The sequence below is a fragment of the Danio aesculapii genome, chromosome 22 (genome assembly GCF_903798145.1).
Source record: "Danio aesculapii chromosome 22, fDanAes4.1, whole genome shotgun sequence".
Lineage (NCBI taxonomy): Eukaryota > Metazoa > Chordata > Actinopteri > Cypriniformes > Danionidae > Danio > Danio aesculapii.
Genome location: NC_079456.1, coordinates 17,817,149 through 17,834,036, shown reverse-complemented (window position 1 = coordinate 17,834,036; position 16,888 = coordinate 17,817,149). Strand labels below are relative to the sequence as shown.

At 35.3% G+C, this 16,888-nt stretch overlaps 1 protein-coding gene across 1 annotated transcript in view; it reads right to left on the bottom strand.

The window, feature by feature from the left end:
• Positions 1 to 3,634: 3,634 nt before the first annotated feature.
• Positions 3,635 to 16,888, bottom strand: part of fam163ab (family with sequence similarity 163 member Ab) — a 22,133-nt gene continuing 8,879 nt past the window's right edge. The window contains exons 2-3 of the mRNA XM_056447287.1: positions 7,304 to 7,418; positions 3,635 to 3,931 (exon numbers count right to left, since the gene is read on the bottom strand). Of these exons, the coding sequence (XP_056303262.1) occupies positions 3,698 to 3,931; positions 7,304 to 7,396 (327 nt within the window). The 5' untranslated portion in view covers positions 7,397 to 7,418 and the 3' untranslated portion in view covers positions 3,635 to 3,697. The remainder of the gene's footprint in view (positions 3,932 to 7,303; positions 7,419 to 16,888) is intronic.

Below are 16,888 nucleotides of genomic sequence, written 5' to 3'. Positions count from 1 at the left end.
GTTATTGCCTTGATAAATGAAAATATGAGCTAGGCATGATGTATGACAGTTTCCAAAGTGAAATATGAGCTATATAGGAGACATATCTTGTATGTGCATATATAGGGCTTATGTGTGGATATAAAGAAGCAATACAGGAGACCTATATGGTCTGTATATGCACCTCAATTTTGCCTATATGTGACATATATACGCATATATGCAGTGTATATATTATACAGTTGAAGTCAGAATTATTAGCCCCCCTTGGAATTTGTTTTTCTTTTTTAAATATTTCCCAAATGACGTCAAGGAAAATTTCACAGTATGTCTGATAATATTTTTTCTTCTGGGGAAAGTCTTATTTGTTTTATTTCGGCTAGAATAAAAGCAGTTTTTAATTTTTTATGAAACATTTTACTGTCATAATTATTAGCCCCTTTGAGCTATATTTTTTCTCGATAGCCTACAGAACAAACCATTGTTATACAATAACTTGCCTAATTACCTTAACCTGCCTAGTTAACCTAATTAACCTAGTTAAGCCTTTAAATGTCACTAAGCTGTATAGAAGTGTCTTGAACAATATCTAGTCAAATATTATTTACTGTCATCATGGCAAAGATAAAATAAATCAGTTATTAGAAGTAAGTTATTAATTATGTTTAGAAATGTGTTGAAAAAATCTTCTCTCTGTTAAACAGAAATTGGGGGGGGGGGGGGGGGGGGGATAAACTGGAGGGCTAATAATTCTGACTTCAACTGTATGTGAATATATACTGAATATAGGTTTCATATATGCATATATATCCTCATATAGGTTCTTTCCATGTGGAAACATTTGTTTGTTTTTTGTTAGTAATAGTATAAGTTAATAAATGATTTCATTAATAATTTATTTATGAAATTAATGAAATGTATCATTATTTATGATAATTTATTTAAAAAAAGAATGTTAAAAGAATAAAATAATATACATGTCTAAATTTACTTAAAAAATAAGATTAAAGCTAATAATAATAAATAAAAAATAATCAGCTCTTTAAAAATTAATACAAAAAGTCTAATTAATATTTTTAACATGCATATTAAAATATACTAAAAATATTAGAATTTATTATTTACTGTTAAAACATTTATCATAATATACAATTAACAATTCATAAATTAAAGCATAGGGATTAAGACAAGCATGGATAAACAAATTAAGAGTTTAAATTCTTATTAATTTCATGATATTCATGAAGAAGTGCTTCATAAATAGACCATATCCAAGTCTTTTCAATATTTTTATTTATATTACATGGCTTTTATTATATAATAATATGAAAACAGACATGACAAATTACATTGAATTCTTTAAACAAAATACAATAACTTGAAACATAAAATGTGATATAGTGGAACAAGGGAAAAGCTAAATATTAAACTTACTATAAACAAATTTATGATTCAAAAATGTTACAGTAAATGTCTAATTTTAGTCTCTAACAATTTTAAAAAGGAGAGTATTGAATACACATTAGGATATAAGAAGAGCCAGGGTACATCACGGTGTGTGTGCATTGTTGTTGTTCCACTGTACAGTAATTTGTATTTATTTATTTGCTCGCTGGTTCATCAGTAAAGCATTGCTTATGTTAAACAATCAATCAAAGATGCTTTACCCCCAAAATATGTAAATATTTTAAGCATTCTCATTGACAAATGACCGTCAAGCATCACTAATTTACATACGTAAATTTGGGCATATAATTATAAAAACGTTATTGGCCACTGCTTGATTAAATAAAAATCTCAATGAATGAATACAAATAAATACATCACATAATTGAATGCGATAATTATTAAATGTTTACATGTTATAAAATGAAGGTATATAAAAGCATCATTAACACTCAGATCATTCTACTGTAAATACAGTACGACTGACTGACTCACCAAACTTGCATAGGAAAGATGAAAAAAATCTTGTCAAAGGTGAAGCAATTCCTGCATCTCTAGCGCCACTCAGTGGAACTGTAGAGAAGTGATAATAAAATAAAATAAAATAAAAAAGAAAAAAGTTTAAATTAAATTAAATAAAAAAATAAAGATGAAATGAAATAAAAATAAAATTAAAATAAAGTAAAATAAAATAGAGAAAAATAAAATAAAATAGAAAAAAATAAAAACAGTCAAACTAAAATGAATTAAATCAAAAATAAATGTATGTGTAAATGTATTATTTATTGTGGCATGATAAAATCCAAATGTAAATCGATAGCCCTCATATTTAACCCATATGTTTAAATATCTGAAATTCCTTCAACAAAAAAAATCCAGACAGTTTAGAAAACTAGGAGCCCTTACCATTAGCTGAAAAAAACAACAACAATTAGTTCAATCGGTTTGTTTGTCTTGTTTTTTTAAAAAAAGAAATGAAACAGAAACACTTTTTAAATAACATGGCGTTGAAACATTTCTTCAGATAACTTCTTATGTTCAATTTTTTGTGTCAAAATTTTGTTTTAGCCTTTTTGTTTGCTAGTTGCCTTTAAAGCAAGCAAGCAAACTGCAGTTTTTCAATCAAGTGTTTTAATTTATGTTAAATTGAAAAGCCTAATTTAAGATATACATTATTTAATAACATGAAACAATAACAATAATAACAATATCAATAGACAGTCACATTTTCTCTTATTTATTTTCTAAGTGTATCATTATTATTATTATCATTATTGGTTATTTATTATTATGCAATTATTCATTCATTCATTTTCTCTTCGGTTTCGTCCCTTTATTAATCTGGGGTCGCCACAGCAGAATGAACCGCCAACTTATCCAGCATATGTTTTACACAGCGGATGCCCTTCCAGCTGCAACCCATCACAGAGAAACATCCATGCACACTCATTCACACACTCATACACTACAGACAATTTAACTTACCCAATTCACCTATACAGCATGTCTTTAGACTGTGGGGGAAACTGGAGCAGCAGGAGGAAACCCATGTGAACACGGGGAGAACATGCAAACTCCACACAGAAATGCCAACTGACCCAGCCGAGGCTCGAACCAGTGACCTTCTTGACGTGTGGCGATCGTGCTACTCACTGCTCCACCATGACGCCCTATTATAGATTTATGAAATTAAAAAAAAAAAAAATGCGTCCTATTTTCTTACATTTATTTTTTTTCCCTTATATTATTACAATTTCATAACAATACTAATAATAATACAATTTATGATCTATATCCAATCCAAACAAGAAAAAAATAAAACTAAAAGTACAATCCAATCATGTCTGCAACATAAAAAAATACAATTATTTTTGTCACTTAATTTAAAAATTAAGATGAAACGTACAAAAACAACACAAACATTTAGATGTTTAATAATAATAATAATAATAATTAAAAATAAAAATAAATAATAATAATTATTATTATAATTATATAATAAAACTTATCATCTACAAATTCATAAAGCAAAAAAATCCTAATAAGAAACACATTAATAAATAAAAATAAAGTAAAATCCAATCATGTCTACAATCTAAAATGGGTCTCATCATTTATTATTATTATTATTTTCAAAACAACACAAAAATTGAGAAAGATCAACGTGTAAGGATAAATCTGCATCAGTCTCTGTGAAATATAAGTCAGATTGTTCATTCATACACTGTAAAATGTGAGTATGATGAGTCCTTTATTTCCTGCTCTTAACTGATCAGACGTCAGTGCTCACGGCTCGGGTGTTGTTGTATTGTGACGGCAGGTAAATGAGCCGCTCTCCGCCGTTGTGGATGTAAAACGTGGAGGAGTACGGAGAGCAGGAGGGACAGAAGCTGGAGTCCGGTGATAGTGACAGAGGAGCAAAGACCATCTCGTCCACACCACACGACAACTGAGGCTGAGGACAAACCGCGTCTGGATCAGAGCCATGCTTCTTACAGCAGTAATACTGGACGACAGAGAGACAGGAGGAATTCAGAGGAAAAGCTGATGGTGGATTATATGGACACAGACCTCACTATAGCAAGTTAGCAAAGACAGAGAGATAGGCATGTCAGGCTATATTAAATAAATCTAGACAAGTAAAGTACGTAGACAAATTCAATGGTGGCTTGAGAAAGTCTAGTCTGAAGTAGTTTCAAAGTTCAAATCTTTGAAGTAGATTTTAAGAAGTTGGAAACAGTTGGCATAGATTGATAACTACATATATGTTAGCATGTTTCTGGCATGGATTGGCATGTTTCTGGCTGGGCAGTTGAGAGGGGGTTCTGAGTGATTGCTAAGATGTTGCTAGGGTGTTCTGAGTGGTTGGTAAGGCGCTGCTAGGGTGTTTTGACTGGTTTGTTAAGGTGTTGCTAAGCGGTTGCTAAGGTGCTTTGAGTGGTTGCCAGGCAATTGCTAAGGTGCTGCTAGGTGGTTGCTAGGGTGTTCCAGGCAGTGCTTAATTTGTGAATTGCAGGGTCCCTGATCAGATTGGGGTAATGGATTTAGCATGTTACCAGAGGATGTATATGGCAGATGGATGTCGCGCAGCAGTACGGCGGTATGCACTGTGCGTAGCTACCATGAGAGGGTGGGAATTAATGCTGCTTTTTTATTTATTTATTTATTGAATCATTTAAATTGATTCTTAAACAGTATACACTACGATATATTGACAAATCAAGAAAGAATGACCACAAATAAAGGTGTGCGTTTGTGTGTTTTAAAGCGTGTATGTACTTGTATGGTGGGAGATGGGTAAAAAAATCTATTGGCTTTAGTTTTGCTGGCGGTTTTTCTGCACACTAAAAATTTAGCTATTGTTTAAAACAAGGTTCAAAATGAGTAAACGCTCTTTAAAACAGCTAAACCTTATTGAGACATTTGCCAAAAGGCCTAAAACTAATGAGACAATTACTGATCCCCTACACAGAGTGGAAACCACAGTCTCATCAGCACCTGAGCCGGGGAAACTGTTTCTTTCATCAGACAGAACAGATCCAGCTGCTGCACAGCCTCCTCGCATGAATCCGCTTTACCATTCAAGGCTATTTTACCTAGAAGATAACTGACCAAGAAAAATATTTAAACAAAGAGACGAACTATATAAGCAATTCATTTATTAAAAGATATTTTTTTCCAAGAAAAATATCTGAATTATATTTTAGTTTGAGCCCGTCCACTACTCAACTGTGCGGGTGGATGATTTTTGGTCAGTGGAAAGTAAGGATTTCATTAATGCTTCACTAATTGTATCGTATCACAATGTTCTGTCATACATTTGCAAGTTTTTAAATATGTCATAATTTTAAAGATTACGGAGGGCTGTTGAGGATCATGAGGTGCCGGATCAGATTTCACAGGTGCTGGATCCGGAGTGTTCTGGAAGAAATTAAACCCTGGTTCCAGGTAATTGTTAAGGTATAGCTATGTGGTTGCTAGGGTGTTCTGGGTGGTTGCTAGGCGACTGCTAGGATATTCTGAGTGGTTACTAAGACGTTGCTAAATGGTTGCTAGGGTCTCCTAGGTGGATACTAAGCTGTAGCTATAGTGTTCTGAGAGGTTGCTAGGAGGTTGCTAAGGTGTTGCTAGGTGGTTGCTAAGGTGTTCTGAGTAGTGGCTAGGCAGTTGCTAACATGAATTATCATGGTTCTAGTATGAATTACCATGTTGCTACCATGTTTCTAGCATAAATTAGCATGTTGTTAGCATGGTTCTAGTATGAATTAGCATGCTGCTAGCATGTTTCTAGTATAAACTAGCATGTTGTCAGCATGAATTTAGTATGAATTAGCTTGTTGCTAGTTTGATTAATATGTTGTTATGTTGTCTCCAGTATGGATCAATATATTTTTAGTTTGAATTGGTATGTTGTTAGTCTGTCCAATGTAAAGTCGATGGCAGTTTTTTATAGTCTGTTTTTACAGTCTGGCGCAAAGTTATGAGGTCACAAAGTTTGGTCCAATGTTAAGTCAATGGAACTTTTCAAAATTTTCTGAGACAGTTTTCAGAAAACTGCAAGTCAGATCAGTTGGAAAAGATAATAATAATAATAATAATAATAATAATAATAATAATAATAATAATAAAGCAACTTAATTCAGAAGAGTTTGGAGGTTTTGGTGGTTGTAGTATGAACGGTCTAGGAGGAGATGCGTCCTTAAAATAGTCTAAAAAGAAGAAGAAGAAGACAGAAGAATAATAAGTTTATGCAGTATAACAGTATATTGGCTTTCTCAAACCACCATCATAAAATAAAATAAAGCTATTGATCATTGTAGTCAGTAAGCTTACACTAATATCATATTTTATTTCATTTAAAGCAGAGCAGTTTCCTACTACTGTGCAATTTTTTCATTTTAAATAACAAAAATACTTTTATTCATAAATGTATAATAGCCGATATTCAACTGTTTCACCATTGTTATCTTTATAAAATGAATAATTGTATAAATATTAGTATATGTGTGTACATAAATATAAACAATTTAATAAATAACTTAGAAACTAATAGCATGCAATTATGTATATACTATTATGTTAAAACAAAAATATTTCATTCACACATAAATAAAACTATTCATTATCCAAATTCAACACACAAAATTATTAAATAAAATTGATCATAAATATAAAATCAAATAAATAAATTAAAACTCTGCTGATTAGCAGTCTGAATGGATAACCTAAATAAAATTGAAAAACAAACAAAAACATGCAAGACAAATGTGTGTGTTTGTCTAAATATATATATATATATATATATATATATATATATATATATATATATATATATATATATATATATAGTATAGTATAGTGCAAATTCAAGGGGGGTTTGGAGGGTATTGACCCCCCCTAATTAACGCTTGATCCCCCCTGAAGGACATCAAAACAAGATGTTTGGAGGGGTCAGCCCTTTAATAGTAATTAAATAGCTTTCTTCAATATTCATTCATTTCCTTTTCAGCTTAGTCCCTTTATTATTCAGGGGTCGCCATAGTGGAATGAAACTTCTTCAGTATTAGCTTTCTTAAATATCAATATTTAAAGATGTGTAACATAAATATACATTTGAAGTTTATATTACCAAACTACTTCTGAAAAATTTGAAGACCCCCCCCCCCTCAATCGTCAATGTATAATTTGCACACTTATATTATATATATATATATATATATATATATATATATATATATATATATATATATATATATATATATATATATATATATATATATATATATATATATATATATACATACATACATACACACACACACTGTAAACATAAAACATACATAAAATAGAAGGAACAGAATTGTTCTGGGGGTTCTACCTGCAGGCGGCAGTAGCAGAGCACGACGATGATGCAGAGAAGAATCACCGCAGCGAGAATTCCTCCGGTTATCACCACAGTTCCAGCTGTCATCCGACCAGATCTCCATCCAACTCTACACACACAGAGAGAGTGGTTTGTTTTTGTAAATTGCGGGGACATTACATAGGTTTCCATTGTAAACTGTGTGTTCTATTGCCCTACAACACTACACCTAAACCTACCCCTACCTGTACCTGTGCAGTTTTACTTTCTGAAGAAAAAAAAGCAGTGTCCTCGCCACCACTTGTCATACTCATGTCATTATATACATGTGTGTCCTGATATCACACACACACACACAAAGACACACACACTTCATAAATACAACGCACAATTTGTAAAGTCATAAGTAAAAATCATAGACATTTGCGCCATGAATTGAACTTGTGTATATTATGAATTAGTTTTTTGGAAATTACGAATTGAATCTATGTATTCCTGAATCATGTTTGGAATTTACAAACTGGATTTGTGTATTTTATGAATTGTGTTTTGAATTCATAAACTGGATGTGTATTTTTTTATTGTGTTTTGAATTTACAAATTAATTTGTTTAATTACGAATCGTGTTTTGAATTCATAAATTGAATGTGTATTTTTAAATCGTGTTTTGAATTCATTAATTGAATTTGTGTATTTTTGAATCGTGTTTTGAATTTATGAATTGGTTGTGTATTTTTATTTTTGAATCATGTATTAAATGTACAAACTGGCTTTGTGCATTTTTGAATCGTGTTTTGAATTTACGAATTGGATATGTTTATTTCCGAATCGCATTTTGAATGTATGAATTGGATATGTGTATTTTACAAATTGTGGTTAAAACTTACGAATTGGATATTTAGTTACGAATTGTGCTTTGAATTCATGAATTGGATTTGTGTATTTTTGAATCACGTTTTAATGTACAAACTGGCTTTGTGTACTTTTGAATCCTGTTTTGAATTTATGAATTGGATTTGTGTATTTACAAATCGTGTTTTGAACGTATGAATTGGATTTGTGTATTTTACAAATTGTGGTTAAAACTTACGACTTGGATTTTGTAAATGTGAATTGTGTTGTGGATGTAAAAATTGTATCTTGAAAATGTATTATTTTTGAGACTGATCTGACTCCATACAGTGTAGTCAGTCAGTGTGAAGTGTGCTCACTGACAGAGTTTGAGCAGCAGAGCAGATCTGATTAACTAATGCAATCATACAGATGAAGACACAGACACACCTGATGCTCTCTCTCTCTCACACACACACACACACACACACACACACACACACACACACACACACACACACACACACACACACACACACACACACACACACACACACACACACACACACACACACACACACACACACACACACACACACACACACACACACACACACACACAGAAAAAAATCTCTTGACTTTATTAGGAGGCAAATACACTTGCAGCAGGTTAATTAAATAAGCACTTGCCTTTCCATTTATCCATTTAAGGCCACATCATTTTTCTATTTATTAAATAAAAGCATGTTTAAAAAAAATCATTAAAAAATAATAACAATATATTAATAGAACAATAAAAAGCGCACGCTGTATATATTTGTGTAATAAATGGAATGAAGTATTTCCTGGTGGTTGTTTTCGCAGAATAAAGCTCTTCAGTTCCTTCAAAATAAAGCCCCCTCAGTATTCTGTCATAACAAAAGCCTGTGTGCACTTCATCCCTTACTTAAAAATTGTAAGCTACTTTTAATTTAATAAAGTTAAAGGTTTAAAAATCAATAAATGTCATTTAAACACGGCATGAAATTAAAATGTCAGTTTGACGGCTTGGCTGAAATATTAGCCATGCCCCTCCAATCATTGCTTTTATATTTCCTTTTTTGCTCATGTCTCCTTTCAGTAAATTGCTTTTAACATTCATTCATAAACGAGCATGGATGAAAGGACCTGTGAAATACTGGTGAAGGCTGTAATGCGTGGATGATGTCAGTCGGCAACTCTGACCTGCTCAATCATAAATCCAGAGCCACTCATGCAGTACATGAAGAGCTGCATGTAGAGTTAAACACACTGCAGTCGTTGTCATCGTTCATTTTGATAAAATATCATTAAATATAAACAAATGTTCAAATATGTTTGGATAAAATATATTGGATTTGTAAAATAACTGCTAAATGAAATTAAATGAACCATCTAATATATAATATTTATAAAATACTGCATATAAAAAAAAGTTAAGTGTTTTTACAAAACAATTGGATTAAAATGATTTTAAAACAACTATTTTCGATAATTTAAACAACAAAAAGTTGTAATTCTAAGTAATAAATAATTATATAAGTCAATAAAATAATATTTAAAAATTATTTAAAGGGATATTATGGTGTGTTTTTAACAAAAAAAAAAATAATAAATATATATATATATAATTATAAATAATACTAAAATTCGAGGACAACATAATTTGCAGAAGTCAAAGCTAGTTTCTAAACTCTATATCCATTGTCCACATGCCTGACTGCTTTGTCAACTGTTCATTCATTCAAGTCGAAGCTGACTGTCCTGCTTCTTCACCTTAAGCAGCTTCTGTTTTCAAGAAGCTGTCCAGTCTCATATTTTCCATATGTGCTTCACCTTAGTCGCTACATGCCTGAAAGAGATTTTTTGGAAAGCACTCAAAGTTTTAGAAGATTAAACAGCAAAGTAAACATCATATAAATCTAATCTACTGTTACTTCACAAACATGTGGATGAGCATTTACTGTCATTGATTTTCATGAGCATCCTTTAGTCTCCGTTCTAAGGTCACTTCTACAGTTTACTTTTTCTGTTCCTTGGTTAAGTTCTGTGACCATTAGAATATGAATCCAAATGAGGGGGGGATGTTGAGAGTTTGCATTGGTTTCACAACAAATGTGATGGTAGTCTGACCATCAGAACGGTGAAAAAAAGTTAAAAAGAAAAAAAAAACTCTTAATTGCAGACATTTATAGGTTTGCGGAAATGTGTTGGGGACCCTAAAAAGTGACGAACCTGCTTACTTCCTGTTTCAAGTCAGCGATGTTGTAGGAAGTCTGAGAGGTAGGTTTTTTGTTTATTTTAACATCCTGGTTGAATGCTTCCATGTTGTTAGTATATTTTTAGTTCAGAGAGTACTCATGCTAACATAGGATTAAAATAACATTTCATTTAACATTAATTGTTGAATTTGTCAGATTATTAAGCTAAAAATAAAGAACCGTACTGTCAGGATGTTAAAATAAAGAAGAAAAAACTCAGCTCTCTGACAACACCACTGACTTTAAGCAGGAACTAGTCAGGTATCTTACTTTTTGCAGTCCCCAACAGAAGTTGAATGTAATGCGTTCCACAGTAATGCATTACTGTATTCTAATGACATTTTTTGGGATACAGTAATGTAACGAATTGCATTATAAATTTGTGTTTTTTTGATTACAGTTATTAAAGTCAATGTAATTGTGTTACTTTACAAAAGGTTTTGGAAGAAAAAAATGCTTCTTTTAAATCATGTTTTCTGCTGCAACATCAGTTAATAAGCATTCGCTTTTAAATACCTGGAGAACGTGAGCTGAAATGGCTGCTGTGAAATACAGACATTACTTTGATTTTATTGAGCATAAAAACAAAAATATTGCTGTGAAATTCAGTCTATGTCCAAACTCTAAAGAACTTTCGACTGCTTTTAACTTGACCAGCAACTTGTTCAGCAGAAAGCAGTCTACAACAATACTATAGTCACCAAGGAGGACACCGGCCCCCAAAAACACAGCAGCAAGGCTAAATTGAATTTTTTTGTGCAGGTTTGGGAGGGAATCTATCTTCTAAATGTGAAAAGAAGCATAGCTGCTTATGGGGCCGTTCACATATTGCTTTTTTTGCATGCACACATATTGCACGCGCTCGCATTTCCAAGGTGAACTACGTTGAAAACTACGAGTCACATGACAAGAACTGACTGATCAGCTTCATACTTTTGAATATACACATTTAGGTAGACTAATTACCTCAGACAAACACTGCAGTGTTTTTTCATATTATGGATGTCAGTGGTTACAGGTCTCCAGTTTTCTTCTTTGGTGTAAAAAAAAAACAGGTTTGTAAACAAGTAACAAGTAAATGATGAGAGAGTTTTAAGTTTTGGGCAAACTCTAAGTATTTTGAATATGTCAAGCTGCTGTGATCAACCCATTGTAATACTTTTCAGTGAAATTACTGAAAGAGCTGCAGTTTATTTTGTATTTTTTTAGGTATATTTTATATACTTTAAAAGTTACTTCAAAGTAAAGAAATTAGTAATCTGATTACTTTTTACATTAGGTAATTAGTAATGTAGGTCATTTGTAGGCTAATCTATTTTTTTAAGTAAAAGTGTTTTTAATTTGTTTTTCTATTTTTATTAACTTTTTTACAGCTCCCTCAGTCACTGTAAATTAACAATTTTTACTTTCTGAAATTTTAAGCAAGTATGTGCTGCATTTTTGGCAATGGCCACAGGGGTGCTAGTTTAATTACAAACAGTCGACTATGGTCAGTTTTCTTTTTTAGCTAAACTTTGCATTTATAGCTAAACAATACCTTTTAGTTCTAGCAGAATTATTATTCATTTCAAACACAGTTATTTTTAATAACTGTAAAAAGATATTTTCTGACAGAAATAAAATCAAAACACAATTATATTATATATACACTACACAATTATAGTAGGCAATTCTTTTTTTTAATAATAGCATTTTTTTTATAATAGCTCATTTTAATTGATTTAATAGTCGATTGCACTAAAATTATAAAAATAAATAAAACAATACATAAATTAAATATTTCAGGGGACTGAATAGTAGCAATAAAATTGTAATAAAATAAAAATTAACAATGTAAATAATATCAATATAATATTAATATAAATTGAAACAATATGTAACAATTATTAATAAAGGTTATTGTTGTAAATAGTTAAAAATATTTTTGTTAATTTAAATAATGAGAAAATATAAAACTTAAAAGAAAAACTCGAATGTTGCCTTTCTGATTATTTAATTATAATAAAATTTAAGGTCAACGCATTAAAATGACTAAAATGTACAAACATTTTTTTTTTATCAATGATTATTTGAATAGGAAAGTGTAGAGTTTTGACCAAAAACATGGGGAGCAGAGAGAGGGAAGGATCAGCATAGGACCATGAGGCGGGAATCAAACTCGGGTCACCGTGAGCACCAGAGTGCATGTATCAATGCACTAACCACTACACCACTGGCGCTGACATGAACAATAAATTTAACAAAAACAAATAAAATCTTATATCTCTCTTGAAAACAACAACAAAAATCATTTTTATTTTAATTATCAACTAAAACTGCAACAATAAAAAACTAATGTGTTAGATTATTATAAATAAAAATAAATTACTTATTAAATTAAAACTAAAAATTAATTGACGTCTAATTAAAAAGTTGACTGCAATTTAATGCACAATTCCATAAATAAATTAATATGAACACAAAACAATCAAATAAATGTGAAATAAACAATGAAAGAATAAAATTATAACTAATATATATGTGTATATATACATATATATACATACATACATATATATATATACATATATATATACATATATACATATATATATATATATATATATATATATATATATATATATATATATATATATATATATATATATATATATATATATATACATACATACATATATATATATATATATATATATATATATATATATATATATATATATGTATATATATATGTATATATATATATATATGTATATATATATATATATTGTTATGAAGCGGACAGGAGACAGAGGTAAGGAAACGTTAGGGTGTTTATTAAATGACAACAAGGAGCACATGAAGGATAGCCAGGAGGATCAGGAATGATGTTGGGGTCTTTTCCTCCGTGGCTGGGTAACAGGAATACACGAGGATGGACAGCACACACCAGATACAGCTGACAGAGGATGACACAGACTTGGAAGGACTGGAAGACAGGACGATTCGGGAGGACCAGGAAGACTAGGAGGAATACAAAGAGAACAGGTAAGTAAATCGTTTGTTTAGCTGAGGATGACTACGCTGAGTGGTCGCTCAGTTGTCCGCTTTCGTCGAGACGAGCCCGGACAATGAGCGACTGGAGTGCTGTGCTTTTATCTGGTGCTCGTGAATGTGATGCAGCTGTGTGCTCATTAGAAGTCAGGTGATGGTGATCTTCGTGAGTGGGGGTCGTGAGAGCCTGACCAATCCATGACAGTACCCCCCTCCCCAGGGCCCGCTCCTGAGGGCCGACACCTCCGACGCCGTGGTGGTCTCCCTCTGCCTCTAGGCGCTGGGAACTCAGGGTGGCTCTCATGAAACTCCACCATGAGACTAGGATCGAGAATATCAGCTCTGGGAACCCATGTCCTTTCTTCGGGGCCGTACCCTTCCCAGTCCACCAGGTACTCCAACTGGCCACCACGACGTCGGGAACGCAAGATCTCCTTCACTGCGTAGACGGCTCCTTCTTCTAGGAGCAGTGGAGGAGGGGGTTCCTCTTCGTGGTCAGGCTCTGTGGAGGGAAGAACAGGATCGTGATAGGGTTTCAGGAGTGATACGTGGAATGTAGGGTGAATACGGTAGTGAGAGGGTAATTGTAGTTTGTAGGTGACGGGGTTAACCTGTTCCACGATGGTGAAGGGACCAACAAATCGGGGACTTAACTTGCGAGAGGGCAGTCGCATGCGTATGTCCCGGGTGGATAGCCACACCTTTTGTCCGGGTGTGTATCTGGGTTCTTCAGACCTTCTCCTATCGGCGGTTACCTTGCTTCGACGGACTGCCCTCTGCAGATGTTGATGAGCCTCGTCCCAGACTCTCTCGCTCTCCCGGAACCAGTGATCCACTGCGGGGACATCAGATGGTTCGCCATCCCAGGGAAAGAGCGGTGGTTGGAAGCCCAGGACGCACTGGAATGGCGTGAGTCCGGTGGAGGGTTGCCGCAGTGAATTTTGGGCATATTCTGCCCAGCCCAAATACTGGCTCCAGGAGTTCTGGTGACCACTGCAGAAGGTCCTCAGGAACCGTCCCACCTCCTGAATCTTCCTCTCTGTCTGCCCGTTGGTTTGGGGATGATATCCAGAAGAGAGGCTGACGGCCACACCTAGGAGCTTGAAGAAGGCTTTCCATAGACGTGAGATGAACTGTGGACCTCTGTCCGACACAATATCTTCTGGAATACCAAATGACCTGAAGACTTGATTAAAGATATTGTCGGCAGTTTCAAAGGCTGTGGGAAGACCTTTCAGAGGGATTAGTTTGACAAACTTTGAGAATCTATCTACTATGACTAGAATACAGGTATTACCTTCTGACGAAGGGAGGTCAGTGATAAAGTCCACTCCTAGGTGTGACCAGGGACGGTTCGGAATCGGCAAGGGATGGAGCTTTCCAGCGGGTAGATGACGTGGGCTCTTGGATTGGGCACAGTCCTTACAGCCCTGAACATATTGCCTCACATCCCTTGCCATGTTTGGCCACCAGAATCGTTGGGATACTAGCGAGAGAGTATTGTTGATCCCTGGATGTCCAGTGCCTAGCGAGGTATGTAAGGAGTGGATCAGATCTACCCGGTGTTCAGGTGGTATGAACTGCCGATGAGGAGGGCATCCCGGCGGAGCAGGGGCTTCCGGAGTGGCAACGACTGGAGGAGCGTTCCAGGTGATCGGACAAATGGAGATGTGTTCGGGAAGAATCTTCGTTGGGAGTTCTTCATGATCGTGATGCTCGTGTAAACGAGAGAGAGCGTCTGCTCTTAGATTCTTGGGTCCTGGACGATAGGAAATGGAGAAATCAAAACGTGGGAAGAAAAGTGACCATCTGGCTTGACGTGGACATAGTCTCTTGGCCTCTTTGATGTATTGGAGGTTTTTGTGATCTGTGATCACCTGGAACGGATGTTTGGCTCCCTCCAACCAGTGACGCCACTCCTCCAAGGCTAGCTTGATTGCTAGAAGCTCCCTGTCTCCTATGCTGTAATTCTGCTCCGCCGGGCTCAACTTCCGAGAGAAATAGGCACAGGGATGCAGTCGGGGCGGTGTATCATGATGTTGAGATAATACTGCCCCGACGCCGGTGGTGGATGCGTCCACTTCCACCACGAAAGGAAGATTTGGGTCAGGATGAGTCAGGAGTGGGGCCCTTGTGAACTCCTTCTTAAGAAGGCGGAAGGCTGCGGCTGCTTCTTTGGTCCACTCCAGTCCTTTGGGTTTACCCTTGAGGAGATTAGTGAGAGGTGATGTAATCCTGCTGTAGTCCTTGATAAACCGTCTATAAAAGTTAGCAAACCCAAGAAACCTCTGGAGCTCCTTAATGGAAGTGGGTTCTGACCAGGATAGAACAGCCTCAATTTTCTCCCATCCATACGTATACCGGTTTGGTCAATGATGTATCCCAAGAAATGAATCGACTTCTGGTGGAATGAGCATTTCTCCGCTTTGAGGTAGAGGTGATGTTCTCTCAATGTGTGTAGGACCTCCGCAACGTGTTGGCGATGTTCGGCCTCACTCCGGGAGTAAATGAGGATGTCATCTATGTACACTATTACACAGTGGTGAAGAAACTCCCGGAGGACTTCATGAATGAAGTTTTGGAATACGGAGGGGGCGTTGACCAGACCGTAAGGCATGACCTCATATTCATAGTGGCCAGTAGGGGTCACGAATGCTGTCTTCCATTGGTCCCCCTCACGTATTCTTATCAGATTATACGCGCTGCGGAGGTCCAATTTAGTGAAGACTTTAGCTTCTCGGAGCTGTTCCAAAGCGGCTGGTACCAGAGGAAGGGGATATCGGTATTTTACTGTACCGTTATTTAGGACCCTGTAGTCGATGCATGGACGCAGCCCTCCGTCCTTCTTGGCCACAAAGAAGAAGCTTGAGGCGGCTGGTGATTTTGAGTGACGTATGTACCCCTGACTCAGAGCCTCCCTTATGTAATCTTCCATTGCCTGATTCTCTGGAAGCGAGAGCGGGTAGATCCTACCTCTTGGCAACTGGGCATCTGGAACTAGGTCGATCGCGCAGTCCCATGGCCGATGCGGCGGTAGCTGGGAAGCTCTCTTGGGGCAGAAGACATCATGAAAGGAGCTGTACTCCTTAGGAATGTGGATAGACTGCTTCTCAGGAGGGCTCTCGACCGATGTTGCAAACAAAGAAATGGGGTTCCGACCTTGAAGAGGGAGATTTGGAAAACAGGCAGGTGTACATCCAGATCCCCATTTCTTTATCTCTCCTGTGCCCCAAGAGATGATGGGATCGTGCTTCACCAGCCACGGGCGCCCTAGAATGATGTCCATATTTGCACCCTCCAGAACCAGAAATTGAATCCTCTCTTGATGTAACAACCCCACTTGAAGAAGGATGTCTTCGCATTGTCGATGGATACGGGTCGAAGATCGAGTGCACTGGGTTATCGGTTGTATCTGGTATATATGCGAGGACGCCTCAGTACGGAGGTGGAGTTGACG